The following is a 22,946-nucleotide window of genomic DNA, read 5'->3' as shown; positions in this document are numbered from 1 at the left end:
TTTCTCTGAGCAGGCTAAATGGTTATCAAGAATGAATTATATATGGTTTTCAAACTCTGGGACTGGGACGAATGTTTTGAGACTTACCATTCTCAACAGACGGGACACCTGCTGAACTCCCCCCAACAATGTACACACATCACGTTAGAGCACTGACTGCCCCATGGAAGTCAGCTTCTGATCTGCTGCCATCAGTTGTTATATGTGGGAACAGAGTTGAGTCATTGTAGAGCATTTAAATTTCCCCAGTCCTTTTAAGGGGCCAGGAAGTCCGACTTAAATATTCTTCTGTATATTTCAAGAAAAATAATTATATATAAACATAGTCCCATCCCTAATATTTGCAGAGCCCAAAGCAAGATTGTAAATACAAGCCCACATATCATGTGTAAAAATTTTTAAGTTGTAAAGCAGACTAAAAAAAAAACTATTAAATACATGAAGGAAGGAAGGAAGGAAGACCAACAAACTGATAAATATAATATGCCTTCATGATAGCCTAGAAGGTGCAGGTTCAAATTCAACATTGTCAGTTCCTCAAGAACACTCCAGAACATAGCTGGTCCCCAGCCCCTACCAGTCTTTTCTTTCCACTCTGGCTCTGTCCTGCATCTTGAGGGCTCTCACAGGTATGTACATGAACATTCTTGCCCAACATCCAGGTAGCCGCTCTTTGCCCCTAGAGGTGCTCACTCTTGCAGCGCCGTCTGCCCTCAGGAAGGTCGATGGAGGAAGGGGGCTACGTAGGCTCTGTGAATGGACTCAAGTCCATCTGGGCAGGGAATTCTGGGGTCTGGGAATTCAGAATGTGGCCCAGAAGGAGAAGGAGTAGTTCCCTTGCCTGGCAGACCCTTCACTCACTGGGGAGCGAGGGCCTTTAAAATATGGCCAGGTCTAAGAATGATTCTACATAAACAAGTAGCTTTAAGATTAGAAAGTTGAATAAAACAATTTTGGCAGTTTAGTTTTCCCCTTGGGCTCAGTCAGTAGATTTGTCCTTGGCGTTAACATACCCAGTGTATCTTCAAGTTGCCCAGTGGAAGCATCGCTAACTGGTTGTATAGAGCATTTTGGTTGGGGGCTCTGGTCACGCCCCAACCTCTAGACTCAAAGGTGAGTGAAGTCATACAAAGTCAACTTTGAAAAGGAAAGTAATCTGAAGCACAGTTGTTCTGGCTGCGCCTGGGTTCTCCCAGAGTTGGAAAAACAAACTTGAATACAGAAAAATGAAACGGTAGTGACCATGATTAATACATAGGGAGCTTTTAGTATATTTGTACCACTTTTGCCCCATACGATTTTGCCATACTGTATTAGTTTACCTTCTTAAAAAGGAGAAATGTAGGGCGCCTGGGTGGCTCAGTTGGTTAAGCAACTGCCTTCGGCTCAGGTCATGATCCTGGAGTCCCGGGATCGAGTCCCGCATCGGGCTCCCTGCTCAGCAGGGAGTCTGTTTCTCCCTCTGACCCTCCCCTGTCTCATGCTCTCTCTCTCTATCTCATTCTCTCTCAAATAAATAAATAAAATCTTAAAAAACAAAAAAAAGGAGAAATGTAATGTATTATATTATGACCATGTGGTAGTCTGGAGGGTCTCACCAGGAAAAAGATGTCACACACAAAGATGGAAGATTTAATCACAAAGGGACCATTCATTAGACAAGGTTGGGGTAGAGGAGAGTGAATGAGGTAGCCTAGCAACCTGGGGTCAGGAGGAGGAGAGCCCAAAGAACAGGGAGGGAGTGGTTACCAAAATGTGGAAGGACAGGAAGTCACTCTGAAAGAAACAGTGACCTTTAGTTGACAGACATGGGCCAGTCTGAGGCAACCTCACAGGGAGGGCTCCAGGTGGATGAACACTCCACGCTCACTCTCCTTCCTGAGCCCCTCCAGTCTCCTGCTGGGGTTTCCCATTGTCCAAATCCATAGAGAGGGAGCAAATCCACTTACAGGGTCCTGCAGTCTGCCTCCCAGGGGCCACAGTGCAGGACAGAGGCGTAGCCAAAGTAAATGCTGGACAGCCAGCGCACAGCATCACTGAGTATGTTCAATTTCTCGACCCAGGGAGTCTTCCTCAAGTGGTCACAGATTTACCAGCGTCTAAAGGAAAATATGCCGTTCTACGGTGACAATGGTCACAACTAAACTTAGTCCAAAGACAGGAAGTTGGGTAGTGGACAGTGGCTCAGCCAACACCAGCCTCTCTCTGCCCATTTTATAAGCTGCTTCTGCTTTCTAGAATGACATACACCCTTCTCTGTGGCCCTCAGGCCACACCTGAAATGAACGTGGACACAGGAAAGACAGTAGCGATGGGGCAGAGCATTTCATAAGGAGGACAGAAAGCGATAGAGCTACTTGCCCAGATCACAACTGTGCTAGCCGGACTAGCCGGAGAAAGGCACGGCAGGGATTGCTCATGAGAGAGGACGGAGTGCACATTGCAAGTGGTGCCCAAAGGAGATGGGGACGACAAATGTCTGCTTCCCTCTTTGAGGAATAGTGGACTTGGGAATGTTTGAGCCAGGGCAGAAAGATTCTGTGTTCTCTGTGATGAGCAAACGTTATTTTTTTCTCAATTGGAAAAGAAAATGAAAGTCATCATTTTGAGAGAAAAACAAAATGACCAGGAGTTTACCTGTTTGGCTACTTTCTTATGTCATTTTCTTTTCTCATTTCTTCTCTGCTTCCCACTGATTCAGACGTGTCTGATTCAGGTAACGTTCAGTCACCCTTCCCAGGGTTCTCGGTTGTTTTCTTAACAAAGCCACCCGCCGGGCTGTCCTGCCAGGCTGCTCCCTGAATGCCCCTTCCAGCTTGGGCAGGATCAGTGGGGGGATGGAGGGTGGCAGAGAGGGGCTCAGGGGCAGGGATACACTCCAACCCAGCCTGCCCCTCACCTCTCCTGGGCTAGTGCATGGACCCACCCCTCCCCCCTCCATCCCTCAGCATATCCGGTCTAGTGAGGTCTGGTTCCACTGACCCCAGGGGTAGGCGTGAAGGGGGACAGCATTCACAACAGAGCTGGGGTCCACCCCCACGGAAATGCTTGCTTTGAGCAGACCCCAGCCTTCCAGGTGATGTGTGCAAGGGTAGACAGCTCCCAGAAAGACAGCTCCACCCGCGACCCTCACTCTGTTCATACAACAATCGTAACACTTGGTGTGTTTCATCCTGTGCTTTTGAAGGACTGCATTTAAAAATTCTTTCCGTATCTTTTTCTTGCCATCTTAACTTACATCCCTTTGATTCCAGCTTCCGCACAAGTTTAGGCTTTCTGAGCATGCTTCTTAGACTTTAGGACGCTTGAGTTCAGTTCTTACTGACTTATAACCACACAGGGAAATACAGAGTAGAATTTTTGCAAGCTAAGATTCCCATCCTCTATAGAGAGGGCAGATGTTTTAAGGCAGCTTGAGGGGCCCCATTACCTCTCTGCTCTGAAGGAAACAGCACTGGAGTAAACTGTAAGCAAAGGGAATCTTAGCCGAAGGAGACCGCAGAAGGGCTGGTCAGCTGCCCAGATTATTGGTGAGCGCTTGTTACTGTATCCACCTCACCTGCCTTTCTGCAGGGCGATGCCTGGATCTCTCTTGCCTTACGGGACAGCTCCGGGGGCCACAGGCTCTGTTTTTTAAGGCCAACATGTATTGCTGACCTGTTAGGTGTGCAAAGCATTAAGGTGAAGTCGACATCATCTTGGCCCTCCAAGCTTGGGCCATATGGGAGTATTTTGTATGACCTCTGACTCGGCCTTACCATGCAACTGTGTCATCGGCAGACTTGGGGATTTTCCGACGGGCCTCGATGGTGTTCTACACGGACTTCATCCAGCAGTGCGGCCGGCCTCTGTACATGGTACGTGCATGCTCCGGTGTGCCTTGACCTTCTCCCAGAGAACCAGGGAACAGGAGAAGGGGCAGGCTCGGGGCAGACACTCAGGTTCCCTAAATCAAGAGAGCCAGATGGCCCAGGGTGGCTGAGGTCCAGTTAGGGGGAAGAAGCATGTTATTTACTCTTCTCGCTCATGAAAAAGCAAGCTGGGATGGATCTATTTTTACACATGAAATGTTGCTAGTGTATACAGAGAACATATGTGTATACATAGAAAACTACTAAACAGTGACAATTGCCGTGGGGAAGGATCAAGGCAGGGCCTCCGTGTATAAAATCATCCAAAGAGGTATGATTATTTCGCTTGGGGAAGGGAAAAGAGCACCCACTCAGTAATTGTACCAAGACAGCAGGCTCAAACCAGGCCTGTCCCAAGCAAACCGGGGCACCTCTCACTCCAGTTGCTTTCAGTAAGACCTTACGCTTTCCACATTATACATTTGTTTGATTTTTATACATTGTTTGATTTTTACAGTGGGCAAGAATATTCTTTCAAAATGATGGTTATTACTTAGTGGCTGAAATACAAGTCCTAAAAATTCACCATCATTGTTTTCAGTATATTGTACATTGCTCCATGGAACAGAGGGACTGGGGCGCTGGTCCCAGCTCTATCTCGACTCACTGGCCAGTGACCTTGGGAAGGTCACATACGTCCCTTGAGTCACTGCCCCACCCTTTACAGGGTGCTGTGACCAGAACTGGTGATGTGTTTGGGCCTGGCACACAGGAGTTCCCTAAGTACCTGCTCATAGTTTACGATCCAAGGAAGTTTACATAAAGGAATATGAGAATATTTCAGCCCTCTAGAGCTTGGGCAGGAGCTATAGGCACTAAAAATTGAAGGGATTGAGGCTGAAGGGTTTTATTCACAGGAGAACTTAAAAATGCAGTAGGACCTGTGAGTATTTTGAGAGTTAAGCATGCTTTAGCTGTGAGCCAGGAAGAGCAATTAATGTTTTGTTTACTTGCTTACATTAAGTGACGCAGGCTGTCTTTTTTTTTTTTTTCTAATAGACTATTTTTTTAGAGCCACTTTTTAGGATCACAAAAAAATGGAGCAGAAAATACAGAGATTTCCCATCAATCCCTTCCCCCACCCATGCACAGCCTCCCCCACTATCAACACCCCCAACCAGAGCTGCACATCTGTTAGTCAGTGAGCCTACATGAACACATCATAATCATCCCAAGGCCATAGTTTACAGTTCACTCTGGCCCTTGTACATTCTTTGAGTTTTGACAAATTTGTAACGACACGATTCACCACTTTAGTATCATACAAAGTAGTTTCCCTGCCCTAAAAATCCTCTGTGCTCCACTGTACTTCCCACCACATCCCCCGCCCTGATGCCTGGCAACCACTGATCCTTTTACTGCCTCCTTAGTCTTGCCTTTGCCTGAACGTCATATAGCTGGAATAATATAGAATTTAGCCTTTTCAGATTAGCTTCTTTCACTTAATAATAGGCATTTAAGATGTCTCCATGTCTTTTCATGGCTTGGTAGCTCATTACTTTTTAGCACTGAATACTACTCCAGGTTCTCGATGCATTACTACATTTTGTTTATCCATTCACCTGTGGAAGGGCAATTTGTAACTTGGCAATTACAAATAAAGCTGCTATAAAAATTTGTGTGCGGGGGTGTCTGAATGGTTCAGTCGGTTGAGCATCTGACTCTTGATCTCAGCTCAGGTCTTGATCTCATGGTCATGAGTTCGAGCCCCACATTGGGCTCTGCACTGGGCGTGGAGCCTACTTAAAAAAAAAAATCCATGTGCAGGTTTTTGTGTGGGCCTATGTTATAAACTCCTTTGGACAAATACCTAGGAGGGCAGTTTCCCTATCATATGGCAAAAATATATTTAGTTTTCTAAGACACTGTCAAACCATCGTCCAAAGTGGCTAAACTATTTTGCATTCCCAGCAGCAATGAATGAGCATTCCTGTTGCTCCACATTATCACTGATATTTGGTGGGGCCAACGTTTTAGCCTTTCTGATAGATGGATTCTTTTTTTTTTTAAGAATTTATTTATTTATTTGACAGAGAGAGAGACAGCGAGAGAGGGAACACAAGCAGGGGGAGTGGGAGAGGGAGAAGCAGGCTTCCTGCTGAGCAGGGAGCCCAATGTGGGGCTCGATCCCAGGACCCTGGTGTCATGACCTGAGCCGAAGACAGACGCTTAACGACAGAGCCACCCAGGCACCCCAAGATGAATTTTTTTTTAAATGAAGATATTTCCTCCAAACCGAATGGATCATCCACAAAGACAGAGAATTGCCACTTTTAAAGAGTTGACGAGGCCATGCAAATTAAAGTATAATCAGAAACCACCAGAAGTTTTAAGTTGTATGCAAATGTGCAGGACCAGATTGTGAATTAATCTCTGTCAGAGCCATTTTCCTTTGAGATGGACCTTTCCTATTTCCCCACTACCAATGTCTTTAGTGTTGAGGCTGTGTGTTTAGAGACCAGGAGCCTGGGAGCTGCAGGGCCTCCCTGGAGCCAGAGTAATGGGTAGGAAACCAGCGCCTCCCAGGTGAGTCCGAAGAGCCGCCTCGTGGCCCACGAAGTAACACAACGCAGGGGAACACCAGGAGCAGAAAGCTTTTAACTACTCGGTCAGCTGCACACACCTCCAACCTGCTCACCAAGAAGTGGGCCCCAGGTGCCCAGCGACCCGCAACATTAGGGGGAAACAGTAAGAGTCCTGTTTACTCACCACATCTTCTTTAACGAAGTCACGTCTATTCAGTCCCAGGCCTTGCTTTTTGTTCTCGTGGGGGATTAGGGTCCGAGGACAGGTGCAGCTCTCTTAGAACCATGGAAACTCTTCCACCGGGCAGTTGTTTTCCCGTAATCGATGCTTCCCCTGTGGTAAGTTAAAAGAAAAGCAATGTGTGCAGCCTCTCATTTGATGTTTTCTTACCAGGACAGAATGGTGTTGCTCATCTTGGGGAATCTGTTTAACGGGTCCTTGTAAGTAGCCTTAGGAAGACACGTCTTTTCTCTTTACTGATGTCTGTAACACTGTGGTTTCGCTTTCCTTGGCCGTCATTTTTATAAAGAAATCTGAAACTAAGGTGAGTGTAGGACTGTGCTTGCCCCAGGGACTTGAAAGAAAGGTATTTTTCCTCCTGCAAAGAATGCACTAGGAAGCCTAGTGTACCGACAGTGGCCTCTCCTCAAACGTTGAGTTCAGCTCATTGCATTGATGCATTGCGTTCATTTGCTCAACAAGACCAACATCAAATTTGTTATCTATGTCAACAGACTACATAGATAGTTAGATAATAGAGATTATGCCAGTAGGTGCACAAATGAAGCATAGTTTTAAATTCTTGTGAACTCTCCATAAACGCTATCCAGTAGACATTTCCCTTTCTTACTAAGTGTGGGTGTGGGTGTGGGTGTATGTGTGTGTGTACAAGTCTCTTTCCTATTTCTTTCTTTCCCTGTAGGTCTCAATCTTCCTACGACCCCAATATCCTTCTTCTTCCTCTTTCCCTTCATTATCACCTTGGCTTTTTTTCTTCAAATGGCTTCAAAATAGAACAGTACAATAGACATATATTTTGCTATCTCTAACTATTTTATACAACCTGTTCTCAACTTTAAAATGTGAGTGAGATATTTTATTAATCCCTAAAAAAAAAAATCAGTAAGTTTAGTTGCTTTTATTCATGCTCTTAGCTGATGTACTATAAAGGTTAGCGACCTTTGATGGAAAGATGACTCCATACCCCTGCCCCCCTTTAAGACATGAAAGGAATGGAAGAAGAGGCACACCTTCAGGGGAAGCCAGAATCTGGTCATGAGAACTCGAATCTTATTTGGGGCATATGCTTCTGGAAAAGTCTTCCCATAGTGTTGTCACCCAGGGATGACTCCGGGTAAGGTCCACACCTGTGAAGGACCCCTCCTTTGCATAGGGATACGTCAGGGTGGGTGATTCTTGGCAGTGCTCACCTGTGGTGCTCTTCTTGACCACTCTTTGAGGGCAGACCCCACAGTCCTGATGACCGTAAGACAGGGTGCTGGGTGCTGGGTGCTGGTAGGAGGAAAGGGACCAGCTGCTTGATGATGAGCCACCAACACCCATGTCCCCAGTGCTCACAATCACCTGGCTTGTCCCTGCCTCTCATGTAACCAAAACCAAACCCATCATCTGCTCACAAAACAAGGTGACTGGCCTCTCTTTTCTTATACAGGAGCTCCTTGGGCATCCAGGCCTGCAGGGATGAATGAGGTGTGATGACACACCAACACTGTGATGGCCTGGGAGGGGGTTACCTTCCTCTTTGTTCCTCCATCCTCAGTTTCTCCTGGACATTACAAGACAGGGAGTGTGATTTAATATGAACCTTGAATGTTATTTTAAAAGGAATCACTCTCATACAGTCATGAAGAAGAATGGTGTGTGTGTGTGAACACATATAGAAAGATGTCCGTATACATATGTAGGTACACACACAGAGAGAACGAGAGAGAGGTAACCAAATGTGGCAAATGCTAATAATGGATGAATCTCAGTGAAAAGCTTACAAGAGTTTTGGTACATTGAAGAATTCAAATTCTGGGAGGAGGAAATTTCCTATATTATATAGAACAAAGTTGGTTGGAATACAAAGTGAACAAAAAGAGAGTCCATTAATAACAGCTTTACATTTCAAATACTTAGGAATAAACTTTGAGAGACAGGAGGACTCTTTCTGCAGAAAATTTAATTCCCTCATTAGGAGACAAAAAGGAAAAGTTAACTGAACGAAGAGAGATGTTGTGCCCTGGGTGGGAAGATTAACTGTTGTAAAGATATTAGTTCTCAAGTTAATGCATAAATTTTGACTTAAAATTGGAATTAATAGGATTTTATTCTGAAATTATTTTCCTACTTAGCACAAAATTTCCAAAGGTCTCACAAAAGAAGATTAATGGAAGGAAGGAAGGAAGGGCAGAGGAGGGCTGTGACTAGTCCAGTTTTATCCAACAGAACTTTCTGGAATGATATAAATCTTCTACATGGCATTGTCCCTTATGGTAGCTATTAGCCAAATATCATTACTAAACATTTGAAATGTGGCTAGTGTGACTGAGGCACTGAATTTTCAATTTTATTTAATTTTCATTAATTTAAATTTAATGGCCACATGTAGCTACCATATTGGGTAGTACAAGCTAGCCTAACCAGATAATCTAACATATTCTAAAATAATAACACAGTGACCCAAAATTAGAAATTAAAAACAAATTAGTGAAGCAGCATGGAGAGGATAGAAATCCAACTATGTATGTGCATGTGTCTATATTTATTAAAAACAAGCTTTTCAAAACAAGGACATAGGAAGGGTTCTATAATAAAGAGTTTTATTGTAACTGAATAGAAATTTGGAACATGCTAAATGCTAATGCTAAACCCCAATCAAAATAAACTTTGGTATTAATTTAAAAACCATAGACAGCGAGCAAAAATTTGATAATGTGTGTCCAGCCAACTTTTGAGATAATTCTACTTCTAGTAATCTAGTCTCATGAATTAATCTTAAATGCCAAAAAAAAGAGAAAAGCACGCTATGTCTGAAGGTATTCATTTATTCGTTGCAGTGTTCTTTAGAATAATGAAAAGCTGCAAGACATCTAGAGAGGAAAGATGATTGTGGTACATCCACTTATGGGAACTTTACAACCATCAAAAATGCCAGGTCTGAAGGAGGTGTAGTAATTTACATAGGTTAAAGTTTTTTTGAATTCCCCTCCTCCCCAAAATACAAGTGGGGAGTGAAGCAGCCAAGAATGTTACAAATCCACCTTTATGCCTACAAAGTCATTCCTCCTTACCCTCAGCGCGCTCTATGGACTGATCTATCGGCCCAGGGACTTTGCTTCCTACATGCTGGGGATCTTCATCTGTAACCTGCTGCTCTATCTGGCCTTTTACATCATCATGAAGGTAAGAGTGGGCACTGGGGGCCCCCCCCCCGGCAGCCCGGGGCCCTGCACAAGCCGTACCCCAGCATGGCGACATCTGCTTCCCACCCACAGCTTCGCAGCTCAGAGAAGCTCCTCCCGACCCCGCTCCTCTGCATCATGGCCACTGTTGTGATGTGGGCCACCTCGCTGTACTTTTTCTTCCAGAAACCCAGCAGCTGGGAGGTAAGAAGGCAGTTTTCTTTGCAAAGAAAATGTTCTCCCTCCATCTTGCCTTTTGGACCTTCCTACCTCCCTCTCTTCGAGTGCATGTGGCTGTTTGTCTTTGAAATGAAAGCTTTCTCTAAAAGGGATGGTATTTCCTATCCATGCATAAACGGCACGCGGTCCTCACCGTCAGGGCAGCGCCTCCTCGACGTGGGGGCCCTCCAGACGCGGCAGAATTGATCTTCACTATGTGTTGTAGGACGATCCTCCCCCCGGTGGACGTTTAACGTGTGCAAAAACCTTGATGCGTGTGTGTTCTTCTCATAATCCACATCTGTAAACAGATCCCCAGCTGCCGGTGTTTATAAACCTGCGGCATAGAGAGGAGAACTGAGGCCTAGGAAACCAGGGCTATACCCAGGAGCAAACAGGAAGCCTCAGCTCTCCACCGCCACAATCAATCAACTAGAACATTTTCATCACTCCAGAAAGCAAGCCTGCCCCCATTAGCCGTCGCTCCCCACTTCTCCCTCACGCCTTAGCCATAGGCAACCACTAGTCTCTCTTCTGTCTCTGTAGCTCTGCCTGTTCTGAACATTTCATATCCATGGGCCATACAGCATGTGCCTTTGAGTCTGGCTTAGGCATTCACCCATGGGGTAGCACGTATCCATAGCCATCTCTTTTTACTGCTGAATAACACTCCGTTGTGTGGAGACAGCACTTCTCCTCTATAATCAGCTGATGGACTTTTGGATTGTTTCCGCTCTTTGGCTCTTACGAACGCTGCCGCGGTGAACATCATGTACAAGTTTTCACGTGGACTCAGGTTTTCTTGGAAGCTCGCTTTTGGAGCCAGGCATCTAATCTAGTAGCCTTTTTGTAGCTTTCTGGACGTTCAGCCCTCTAAACAGTGGGAATGCTCACTCACGTCCTGCCTCGCCTGCCTCCAGGACACCCCAGCTGAATCCCGGGAGAGGAACCGGGAGTGTATCCTGCTGGATTTCTTTGATGACCATGACATCTGGCACTTCCTCTCTGCCACTGCCCTGTTTTTCTCATTCTTGGTGAGTTTATAAATACCTTTTTTTTTTTTTTAAGAAATATACACTTTTAAGAAAGATTTTATTCATTTATTTGAGAGAGAGTGAGCAAGAGAGAAATGGAGCAGGGGGGAGAGGCAGAGGGAGAGGGAGAAGCAGACTCCCTGCTGAGCAGGGAGCCCAACTCGGGACTCAATCCCAGGACCCTGAGATCATGACCTGAGTGGAAGGCAGATGTTTAACCTTCTGAGCCACCCAGGCACCCCTAAAAATACCTTTTTGTTAATTTCTTCTTTCTTCACATCCCATACTTTTTTTTTCTTTTTCCCCCTCTTCCTTACCCTTTTGTATTTCTCTTGAACTTCCCTTTCTGATTCCTCAATGTAATTCAATATACAGACTATTTTATTTCTTCTCCTTCAGTTAGATCTTTATTTTCGTTTTCCTTTTACTCTCCAATATTTTAAGACAGAGTGACAAAATGATTTTTCTTAAATGGCACAACGCCTGGGCTGAATTGGTTGTTAGAACTCACATGCCCTGAATCGCCCCAGGAATCACTTTTGGCATTCACTCACATTTGGGTAACGTACTTGTGCTACCCTCACATTCCTCCTCCTCTTCCAGTCTCACTGAATATCTTACAGATATTTTACAAATTCCTAGAGCTCTCAGGAGATCCGCCCAGGCCCCTCTGCTGCTTCTCACCCAGTCGGCCCCAGATCTCTCCTGAAATCCCTCCATTTCTTTTGGCCCAAACACCTTTCCAGAAGCTATGCATGGCCTAACAACCTTGAATGATCACTCCTGGCATCCTTTCATCCTCACTTAGAGACTTTTCCAAATTAAAAGTCTGCGATGCCTGGACACGGATTCAGCTGGCAAGTAACAACGCGGCGAGACCTGTGCTCCCTGCGCTGCCGCCGCTCAGCCTCGAGAGTGGAGCGGGGCTGCCCCCTCGTGACCATCCGGGGAAGCTCAACAATCCTCCTAAACCTCGTTCCTCGTGACTTTTATTTCTGATAAACACTTTCATTAGAGAGACAGACAACAAAAGGGGAGTGAAAGTTTCCACGTGAAGAGAGTGGTGGTAGAGGGAACTAAAAATGGAGGAGGGGGTGTGCATTTCTTGTATAGCAATACTCTACGCAACAAGACTTCCTTTCCTCTAGATCTTAAGCCCAGTGTCCCCTTCTAAGTTATGACTTCCTGGCCACCCTATCAGCACTTTTTTACCTTTCCCCAGCCCATACTTCCTGTGTTCCCTCCATAGTCTAATTTTCGTTACTGTTTTTATTACGTGTTATTACCTCGCACACTGTACTTAGCACACCTCACTAGCCTGCTACACGTATTTGCTCATGTCTGAAGCTGTCTCTCAAATGTAAGCTCCAGGACGGTAGGGAGTTTTGTCTCTTGTGTTCCAAACTGTATCTCTGGCATTTAGAATAGCACATAATAGACCCTTGATAAACATTTGAATTAATACGTGAACTATGTAATCCTAATAATCGCCTGTAGAGAGCGCTGCGTTGCAGAAAGCTGTAGGGGACAGAAAGGCAAGTAAGGGCGCGGGTCGCGTCAGCCTGTGTGAGTCTCAGGGAGAAAGTAGCGGCTGACCCTGGCTTCATCTCTCTGACCCTCTCGTTCCAGGTTCTGTTAACCCTGGATGATGACCTGGATGTGGTCCACAGAGACCAGATCCCTGTCTTCTGAGCCTCCAGCTTTAAGAGAGGGAGAGGGAGCAGTCGATCTAGGTGCTGTTTCATGAAAATACAGGGACCAAAAAAAAAAAGAAAATACAGGGACTGCCGCAAAGTCACCACCGCCAAGTACTCCACTCCCACTCTGTCAAATCAGCTCTGCACACATTTCCATAGGAAGGAGAGGGGCTGGAGGGAGACTGTAGTCTGCCAGAAGGGGGGCAGAGGGGAAGCCACGGGTATGGCCAGAGGCAAGCCCTGAAGAGTCCAGAGACCCCCATCCCCTCCCGTGTGCAGCCCTGAACTAGACGTGGACAAAAGCTGCATCGAAGTCAACTCACTGTCTCGAGATCCCTCCCACCCTCACCCGACATTTGCCAGCAAGGGCAGGCGACGCCGCACGCTCCATCCAGCTGCCTCCAGGCCCCGAGAGGCCAGCAGCTTGGGTCTCCTGCCCACTTTAGGGGGGGCCCCTCTGCACCTCCACTACATCTGCTGCTCTAGACATCCCAGAGCACCAGCTCGCTCCTCTGAGGTCCAGGGATGATGCAGATTCCTCAGAGTCTGGTGGAGGGCTGAACCCAACCCCCTACCCAACTGGGATAGATATTTTAGCAGGACCAGCCAGTCACCTCCTTGGAAGGAAGGCTGTATGTGTCCCCCAGGTTCCTGACCCCATTAGAAGGGCTGTGGATTGGGCTTTGTCACACACTTGTCCTCACAGGTGACTGTCTCTGGGACCAAGGCTTGGGTGCTTACCTACTTCTTAGTGTCTTCATCTCACCCCTATGGGCTGACCCCACAACTCAGGCTCCGCTTTCTTGGGAAGGCCCTGTTACCCCCTCAGCTCCAAGGCAGAAGGGGAAACAGGAGAAACTCTTCTAGCAGCAGGAGTGAGAGGAACGACCAACAGGGCTGACAGACTGGCAACATCAGCATCAAGCAAGCAGACCTCACCCTAAGGACATGGGCTCCTGGGGCGAATGCAGCAAAGGCGAAATTGCTTCCTCATGCCTCCAATTCAGAAGCTCAATTCTGTGCCCACGTCACCTGTGGAGAATGAACAATTGCTCTAACCAGAGGCACTGCACTGGGGGTCCTCCACCACCAACCAAGCCCCCTACCTGGCACTTTATGCGGATCAGGGGCTCCAGATTTTCTCCCTGAAGTTCTCTAGAAGTAACTCTCGGGGTGAACACATTTTACTCATCCTCCTGAGTTGTGAAGAGCAAGCCGATTGAGGATTGTCTTTTGGTTGCACCTGATTCTCATTCTCTCCCCCAGTAAAGTGTTGCAGAGCTCAGCATCCCACTTCACTCACGCTGTCTGGCAATTCTGCTCCTGACAAGCCCCATTTGGACCAAGCACCCTCATTACCTGGAGTAAGATGTAATCAGAAAATAGACATATGAATGTGTACCCCATATATATTTGCCCGTGAAACTGAAGTCACCTGTCACTTCTGTTTTCCTGATTGTTCATTAGAGAAATGGATAATATTAAAAAATATATATTATTCTGTCTCTAAAATATTTGCATAATGTTCAAAATCACATTTTGGAAGTTTGAAAAGTTTAAAAACACAAAGATGCTTTTAAAGAAGCTTTTTATGATTTGTTTTTCTAAAATGCCCCCAAATTCATGTTTGGTTTTCTGCTCTTTATTCCTTAGAAACTGTTGGCTTCCATAGGCCACACGAAGGCCACCTATTAAATGGTGGTGTTAGTCTAACATCTAAAACAAATTTCAAATCTGTTTAACTATGGCGTATTTGATCTAATTCTTTTATTTTAGTGCACTGATGGTTTCAAATCAAAAAAAAAAGGTGCACTAAGGAAATATGGACAAAGTCTGTTCGAGTGGCCAAAGTGAATAAACCGTGACATGCGTTACCCGAGCAGTCGCTTATTTGGGGAATGTGTCTGTGGGAATGGGGCGGGGCTCTGAAAAGGGGGGGCTGCCGTGTTCTTGACTGTTTTCCCATCATGTCTGTATTGTGCTGTAAACCCACACACTGGTCAGTTCTCTTCGCCGCCGCAGGACTGAAGACGCAGACCAAGCCTGCTCTTAGAGCCATCAATTCTAAACATACTTGGGGCTAGTTCTTTCTACCGTGCCCCAGCGCCGCGGCCGGAGGACATGAGAAAGTCATCCGACTGCATCCGTGGGGTTGATAGGAATGGGGGGGCGGAGGGGGGCAACCGGAGCTTTTCACGGCCGACTGGCCCCCCATCCCCAGGTAGTGCAATGCCCATGCGGCTTGCGCCTGCGCTCATGGACATTGCACTTTAAAAGAGAAGCGAAGGTAATTCTGAAGGCCAAGTTCAGCAAGAGGGTAACCGGAGAAAACAGCCACCGTGAAGAGGCTTTTGGCCGAGCAGGCACAGAAGTAATCAGAGCCGGTCAGGGGGATCAGGACAGAGGTGTGGTGGCCAGAGGAGCGAAGCCATGCACATAAAAAAATGACCTCTTCACACCTCTGACAAATGCTGGAGGGGCAAGCCCACCTGTTGACGTTGCATGGTTGAGGGATTAGCCTGGTTTTATTTTAGCAGCAGGAGAAGCCGGTGGAAAGCCAGAGTCCATCTGGGGAAGGGACTTTCCGTGACTGAAGGCACTCACCCAGCCAGCTTCCCGGGCCAGAGAAAGCAGCAGCCGCTTCCTTCATATCTCCGAGCAGCCACCAGAATGTTCTGTGGGGTCACCAAACGTATGTGTCAGCGAACCCAGCAACATCCAGATGTTTCTCATTCTGGGAGATAGTGTCTCTTGGTAAAGCTTGGGAGAAAGGGAGAAACAAAGATAAACATTATTCATGGAAGGAACGGTGGAGTCTGAGAAAGATTCTGGAGTCTGATTTTAGACCAAATATGTTCACATGCTCGCTATGTGACCTGGGGCAAGTTGCTGGAGCTCTCTGATCCTCTCCTGTCACGTCCACTACGTGGGGGAGACAGAAGTGGAGATGTGCAGAGCCCCGAGGGTAGTGTGGGGACAGAGGAGGGTGTCACGCACCCCGCCCCTCGTGAACCCCACAGAGGGTCAGCCTGTCCACCAGGCTGGCCTCTCTCTCCTCTAGGGGCTCTCCATTGACACCCGCTGTTCCTTTTCCTGTCCTCAGTTCCAGGAGGCCCGGAAGGGCTTTGCGGGGGGGCTCTTTGCCTTCAGAGATACTGTCCAGAGATATCAAACCTCCCAGCCCCGGGGCCCCCTTGCCCTTTATTGCTGCATGTCACTGCCTCTGGCCCTTAATACTCTTACTCCAACCCAGATGAAAAATCACTACCAAAGCTACAGCCAAGTGGAAAACACGGTTCTCTGTGTCACCCCTCATTACCACCATCTCTGCCCCGGGAATCTCCAAGAAACCTGGATTTTCTCCTTTCTCGAGTAGCAGTCCCTACCGTGGCTCAGGGAATGCCCTGTGCAAATGTTCCCCCCACCCTCCCTGCCCCGTCACCAAATGCTCTGTGGGGAAAGCCTGGATGTTCAGCCCACATGAAGAGGGGCTTCGGCCTGTGGGAAACAGAAATGGTCCCAGAAAGAAGCAGGAAAAGCTCACCCAGGTTTTGAAATGACTAATACCGCTGGTGAAACTAAGGAAAAGCATTATGAGTAAAGATATGATCTGCCTCTGCCTGAAGCAATGTAAAAGCCTTGTTTAGCATGATTCTGCCCAGTTTATGGTAGGTTTTTTGTGGTGGTTGTTAACGCTGTTTGGTGGAGACAGGATATATTGTGTGACTAGGTTTTAATGTCCCCTCAATATTAAAGCACCATCGTCAATGAGATAAAGTGCCTGCTAAACCTTAGGCCTTAACACACATGAATTTAAATAAGCTTCGCAGGACTTGCAGATCAGCCTTCACCATGAGTTTCTAAAAGGGCCATAGTAATAGTTTTGCTTGGACGGGACTCCTCTGTGAGAAGAGACCCTACTCTGTGAACTCCAAGGGCGGACTTTTTAACAGGTTTCCTTCAAGTGTGGTCTTGCTGTTCTTATTGAAACACAAGGAAGACTAAATTGTTACCACTGTTCACATAGAATTACCCGTTGTTCTCCCAATCTCAGGGAAATGGACTCTACCTGCTTCCTAAATATCCCTAGAGTAGGAGATTTCATCATTTTCCCTGAACTTCAATTTTTTAAAAATTCCTTGGCTCTATCCTTTGTCCTTTTCATTACCTTAAAGTTTTTATCATCCCAGATTTACCCATCTCAATGGTGATGAAAAATAATTAACCACCATATTTTAACATAGAATAGCCTTGAAGTCGTATCACATCTCCGTCAAGGGCTAAATAAAGTCTAGGTGTTTTATCTCTTGTCCAGCACTATAGTTTTGATTTAAAAAATAAGAGATTCAAACCGTGAAAGATTTTCAAGTCAGGACAAAAGAAGTCTAACACCCAAGCCCACTATGGCTCGCTCTTGGGCCCTCCTCGGCCCTATCTTCCCACATTCTTTATGAATTAGGACCCTAAGTCATTTTTAAATGACTATCGAGGTATCCAAAACAACTCAAAAGCTCTCTATAACATTGCCATCACAGAAAAAAGTTGATTTGCATTTTATGATTTTTATTATGTTGCCTATCCAAGCCTTTCATAAGGCTCAGTACCCAGTCCTAGGCAGGCCCCTTCAGGGAAGAGGACAAATTCAAACCTGAGGTTCACTCTGCTTCTCTCTCAACATAGGACACCTGATAAAGTAACCTAATTTTCAGGGGATCCATTTCTCTTTTAACCTCTCCTTCCTCACCTATTCTCTGTCCACTTACATAGAATCTGAAATACTGCTTTGGCTAGTAGTCAAGAAGTACATAGGCCAGGCTCTGTGAGGAGCTGGACACAGCAGTGGGCAAAACACACAGTCTCTTCCATCACAGGGAAGAGTCACTTGTGGTCCAAAAGGGAAGATGGACATGAAGCACATACTCACAATTTGTCAGTTATAAGTGGGCCAAGTGCTCCAACAAGAGAGTGGCCTTCTGAGAATCTTACCATTAGACACAAAGCAGAAAAAATTCCAAATAAGTATCAGCAATTTTTATCCCCAGATGTGAAGCCCTAAACTTGCTGCTGATACAACATAGCATCTCTCCTGCTTGAACTGACCATGTCCAATTTTTCATAAGGAAAATGAAAGTCCCAATTTTGATCTTAGCGGAGAACAGAGATCCAGAGAGAGAAAGTTGGAGTGGGGATCCTCTCAATCCATCCTCGAGGAAGCAAAAATTGCTCCAGCTCCCTAATTCTGAGGAACTGCAATGACCCATCCCTGCTGGAGGACAAGCAGGAGACTGAGCTTTTCCATCTGCCCTTTTAGTGGGGTCTTGCTGTTGGAAAACATTGTCTTCCCACCTCTAGCCCTAGAACATTAGAGTCGGCAGAACGGATCGTTAAAACAGCAAACATTTGTCATCGTGTATCGTATCAAGAGTTTTATATACATTACCATCTTTAATCCTGAACACCCCCACACACACACACACCCCACCCCCCACCCTACCCCCGTGAAGTAGGCGCTGTTACTACATTTGCCAGACGGGGAAACCGACACTTAAGTCACTGTTGACTAGATGAAGTGAATGGTGCAGAAACCTGGATTCACAGCCCAAAAGGAGTAGCTTAGGTAAAGAGACCAGAGAAAGGGAAGACCGAGTGTGTTGTAAGGCAGGCTCTACTCTCATGTATGCATGTAACTATATGTGCAAACCACATAGCCTAGAATTATGTAACTATTGAACACATTAACAAAAAGAGAAGGTTTCAGCAAAATTCAGAAGATGTCTATCTCTTATATAAACCTGAATAACAATGAAACCTACCGTGCCTTGGGAAAGCCAACCGATAAAACCACGGCTTTGGATCACTTTGGCTCTCTTAAACTGGAACGGCTGGATTCACGGGAGGGCCGTTGCTCTGAGTTTGTAACGTTAAAAACCAAAGTCCATTTTATAAATTCAGTGATCGTACTTGGCAAAGGGCTACAGGCCCACTGATCCATTTTAAATTAAAATACATGCAGCATAAGGTGTCAGGTTTCCACTGGAAGCCTGCTGGTTCAGAAGCAAAATTAACAATGGAGCGAAAGCACAGGAATGTAGAGGGTTTCTATTTCCTAAAAAACATTCACAGACTCAAAAAATCGCCAAGTCAAAAAGTCCTCCAAAGCTGCCTCTCAGACTGATCTATGCTGGTCCAATAGATCAGGCAGAATCCACCACTCCTGTCAGTGGCTGAACCATCTTCCGACGTGGGGACGGGACCCAGCTCTCCCCTCCTAGAAGAGAGTGGTTTCATCTCACCAAACTGAGGCTGAGGAACTAGCCTGCATTGAACTGGGGAATCAGAATCCTCCACTGGAAGTACAATGATTGTAGTGGTAAATGTTTTTAAATGTGTCCTGAAATAAAACCAAAAAAGAACATGACTTAGTTTGAAACACTGATATACTGACCAATTTTCTGCTATCCTAAGCTGTCTGCTGGGCTTTTATATATATATTATTTATATTTAATGTGAATTTGCACATTTGCCACTCAGCAGCATTTAAAAAAAAATGGGATTTAACCTAATTGAATCATGAGTTCCCAGAAAACTTCCCTGAAGCGGCAAGTTCTCCACCATCACAATTTGGCTTCAGCCTCTTTCCAAACCACAGATCTGAATATGATTAAGACAATGTACAAAAACAAAACCTGACCTGCCCAGCCCAAACTTAGTTAAAGGCTGGATTTTCATTATCTTCCCCCAAATCTGTAGCTTACCAGATCGTGAGAACATCGGTGGCACATTGATAACCAGTGAACCAACCTACCAGACTTCTGAACTTAAGTAGGCAGCAGATTAGCATTATCTCCCTAATTTCTCACAGAAAGAAGAAGAGGTCAAGGGGCTGTTGACATTGACCAACAAACTGTATTCTAGTGTTCCCTGCATTTCAGTGTCATGGGTAAGGGATAAAGAAATGAGGAAGGTCCTGGAAAATAATTGGCCACTTTACATTCCAATATTCCTTTGCAACTGTGTGAAAACACTTTCAAATATCAAACTTCATTTGTCCCTCATGTGAACCCTGTGAGGTAGGGTAGATAACGTTCCAACAAATTAACTATGATGCAGAGACGTTAAACCGCTTGCCCAAAGTCACGCAGCCAGAGAACAGGAGCCAGATACAAAATACTGCCATTTCCTTTTCTTTTTCTAGAGAATGACAGTAAAACAGCTTTTAGATTTTACCGATTCAAGAAATTGACCAAGAGAAAACCAACATCAGTTCAGACTTCTGCAGACAGTTTTTTCTTAACCTTTTTTTAGGCGCGTATAAACTATATTACATAACACACATGCACACGCACATGCACCAACGTAACCAGCACCCACCCTGAGATACGTTTCCCACATCCTTTTGCCTGATCCAAGTCAAATCCCTGCCCCAGAGATAACCACTATTCTGGTTTTTCTCTGTATAGACGAATTTTGCATGTTCTTGAACTTCATATACATGGAATTATGCAGTATATGCTCCTTCTCGCCTGGCTTCTGTCATTCAATATGATATCTGTGAAATTCATTCATGTGTATCAACACCTTCTTTTTGTGAATATATGACATTTCTTTTTTTTTTTTTTTAAAGATTTTATTTATTTATTTGACAGAGAGAGATAGTGAGAGCGGGAACACAAGCAGGGGGAGTGGGAGAGGGAGAAGCAGGCTTCCCGCTGAGCAGGGAGCCCGATGCGGGGCTCGATCCCAGGACCCTGGGATCATGACCTGAGCTGAAGGCAGACACTTAACGACTGAGCCACCCAGGCGCCCAATATATGACATTTCATTTATCCATTCTCCTACTGTTGGATCTTTGGGTTATTTCCAGTTTTTGGCCACTGTAGAAAAAGCTTCTGTGAACATTCGTATACATGTCTTTTGTGAACTTATACAAACATTTCTTCCAGGCTATATACAGAGTGCACTATGGAATTGCTGAGTCATAGGGTAGGTAAGTCTTTAGTTGTTTTTTTTCCTTGTTTATTTATTTATTTATTTATTTTTAGTAATCTCTACACCCAACCTGGGACTGGAACTTACCACCCTGAGATCAAGAGTCCCACGCTCTACACAACTGAACCAGCCAGGCACCCCTGGTAAATCTTTAGTTTTAAAGGATACTGCCAACAATTTTCCAAGGTGGTTATACCAATATATACCCTCATTGGCACCACATGAGAATTCCAGTTATTCCATATCTTTGTCAACACTTGCATTTGTCAGCTCTTTCGATTTTAGTTCTTCTGTTTGAGAGTAATGGTATCTCAATGTATTTTATTTCACATTTCTCCTATGACAACTGATGTTGAGCACCTTTTCATAAACTTTTTGGCCATTTATGTGAATGATTCTTTCAAGTTCTTTGCCTACTTCTAAAATTAGCTTATGAGTCTTTTTAATTTTGATATATATAATCTTTGCCAGTATGTGATTTGCTGAAAAGAAATTTTCACTTTTAATGAAGTCTCATCTAACAATTTTGTTATGCATGTGGCCAGACCATATTTCCTATGGTTTCTTCTAGAACATTAGTTCTCAAATTTTGTGGTCTCAGGACCTATGTACACTCCCAAAGATTATTGAGGACCCCAAAGAGATTTTGTTTATGAGTTATAGCCATCAATATTTACCATGTGAGAAATAAAAATGGAAAATTTACAAATATTTATTAAGTCATTTAAAGATAACAATAAGCTCATTATATAACACAAAGAACATATTTTATGGAAAATAACTATATCTTCCAAAACAAAAAAATAATTGTGAGAAGAGTGGCAGTGTTCTACCTTTTTGTAAATCTATTTAATGTCTGGCTTACTGGAAGATAGTTGGATTCTCGTATCGGTTTATGCCTTCATTCTGCTGAAGTATGTGTTTTGCTTGAAGTACATGAAGAAAATCTAGCCTTACAGAAATATATAGTTGGAAAAGGGAGCAACTTTTCCAGATAAATGTAGATATTATTCTTTAATACTCCACCAAAGCTCAACAAATTGTAGTTTCCCAAAGATTAATTGCAATGTGGAATTTGAAACTATCATCAGTGAACTTTTCATGTTTTGTAACATTAAAATGCATTGGTCTAGCTTGCCATTTGAATGGATCCTTTAACAGCATGCATGGAAAATCTCAGTTCACTGAATTGTACAAATCTTCCAAACATTTGCACATTTAACTATATAATCATTAATAAAATATATATACTATTCATTGATACCACCAGTGATTTCATCAGAAAGGTTCTAATGGAAGACTTTCAAGCTCACAGTACTGTGATATAGTGATGAGCTCATTTCATTCATTTTTGAGAAAATGTCTACCAAATACCCAAGTCTGAATAACCATAGATTTCAGTAATTATTTCAGCTAAAACTAGCATTCCATGAAGAAAGCCACTATTTCATTCCATAATCCAAACACTAGTGCTTTTTCCTACAACCACCACCATACTTTGGTTTTCAGCAGGTGTGCATGATGTTTGCTTTCCATGTGCTCACAGAATACTAAATATTAATGCAATGTTTAAAAAGAATATTAAAAGGAATTGTACTCAAGAGTCAAGACTTAACAAAATTATTAATCTGTTAATCAAGGACATTCTAAAGTGAAACTGGCTTTTTTTTTTTTTTTTTTTTTACTGTGAGTTTTTGATGATTGAAAGTACAATGACTGAAGGAGTGCCTGGGTGGCTCAGTCGGTTAAGTATCTGCCTTTGGCTCAGGTCATGATCCCGGGGTCCTGGGATCGAGCCCCATATTGGGCTCCCTGCTCAGTGGGGAGCCTGCTTCTCCCTCTTCCTCTGCACCTCCCCACTGCTCATGCTCTCTCTCAAATAAATAAAATCTTTAAAAAAAAAAAGTACAATGACTCAATATAATCCCTATCAAAATACCAACAGTATTTTTCACAGAACCAGAACAAATAATACTAGTATTTGTATGGAACAGCAAAAGACCTTGAACAGCCAAAACAGTCTTGAAAAAGAAGAACAAAGCTGAAGGTATCATAATTCCAGATTTCAAGATATACTACAAAGCTGTAGTGATCAAAACAGTATGGTACTGACACAAAAATAGACATGTAGATCAATGGAACAGGATAGAGAACCCAGAAATA

General features: G+C 44.6%; 1 protein-coding gene across 1 annotated transcript in view; it reads left to right on the top strand.

Moving 5' to 3' along the window:
- The window catches only part of SIDT1 (SID1 transmembrane family member 1), a 91,047-nt gene extending 76,755 nt beyond the window's left edge, over positions 1-14,292 (top strand). Inside the window, exons 20-25 of the mRNA XM_035000155.1 lie at positions 3,781-3,857; positions 6,831-6,877; positions 9,740-9,845; positions 9,938-10,048; positions 10,984-11,097; positions 12,727-14,292. Coding sequence (XP_034856046.1) covers positions 3,781-3,857; positions 6,831-6,877; positions 9,740-9,845; positions 9,938-10,048; positions 10,984-11,097; positions 12,727-12,789 — 518 coding nt within the window. The 3' untranslated portion in view covers positions 12,790-14,292. The remainder of the gene's footprint in view (positions 1-3,780; positions 3,858-6,830; positions 6,878-9,739; positions 9,846-9,937; positions 10,049-10,983; positions 11,098-12,726) is intronic.
- Positions 14,293-22,946: the final 8,654 nt, after the last annotated feature.

Source organism: Mirounga leonina, unplaced genomic scaffold (genome assembly GCF_011800145.1).
Source record: "Mirounga leonina isolate KUSES-001 unplaced genomic scaffold, KU_Mleo_1.0 Mir_115, whole genome shotgun sequence".
In the NCBI taxonomy this organism is placed as follows: domain Eukaryota; kingdom Metazoa; phylum Chordata; class Mammalia; order Carnivora; family Phocidae; genus Mirounga; species Mirounga leonina.
The sequence above is the reverse complement of the archived record's forward strand: the minus strand, read 5'-3'. Positions and strand labels throughout refer to the sequence as shown.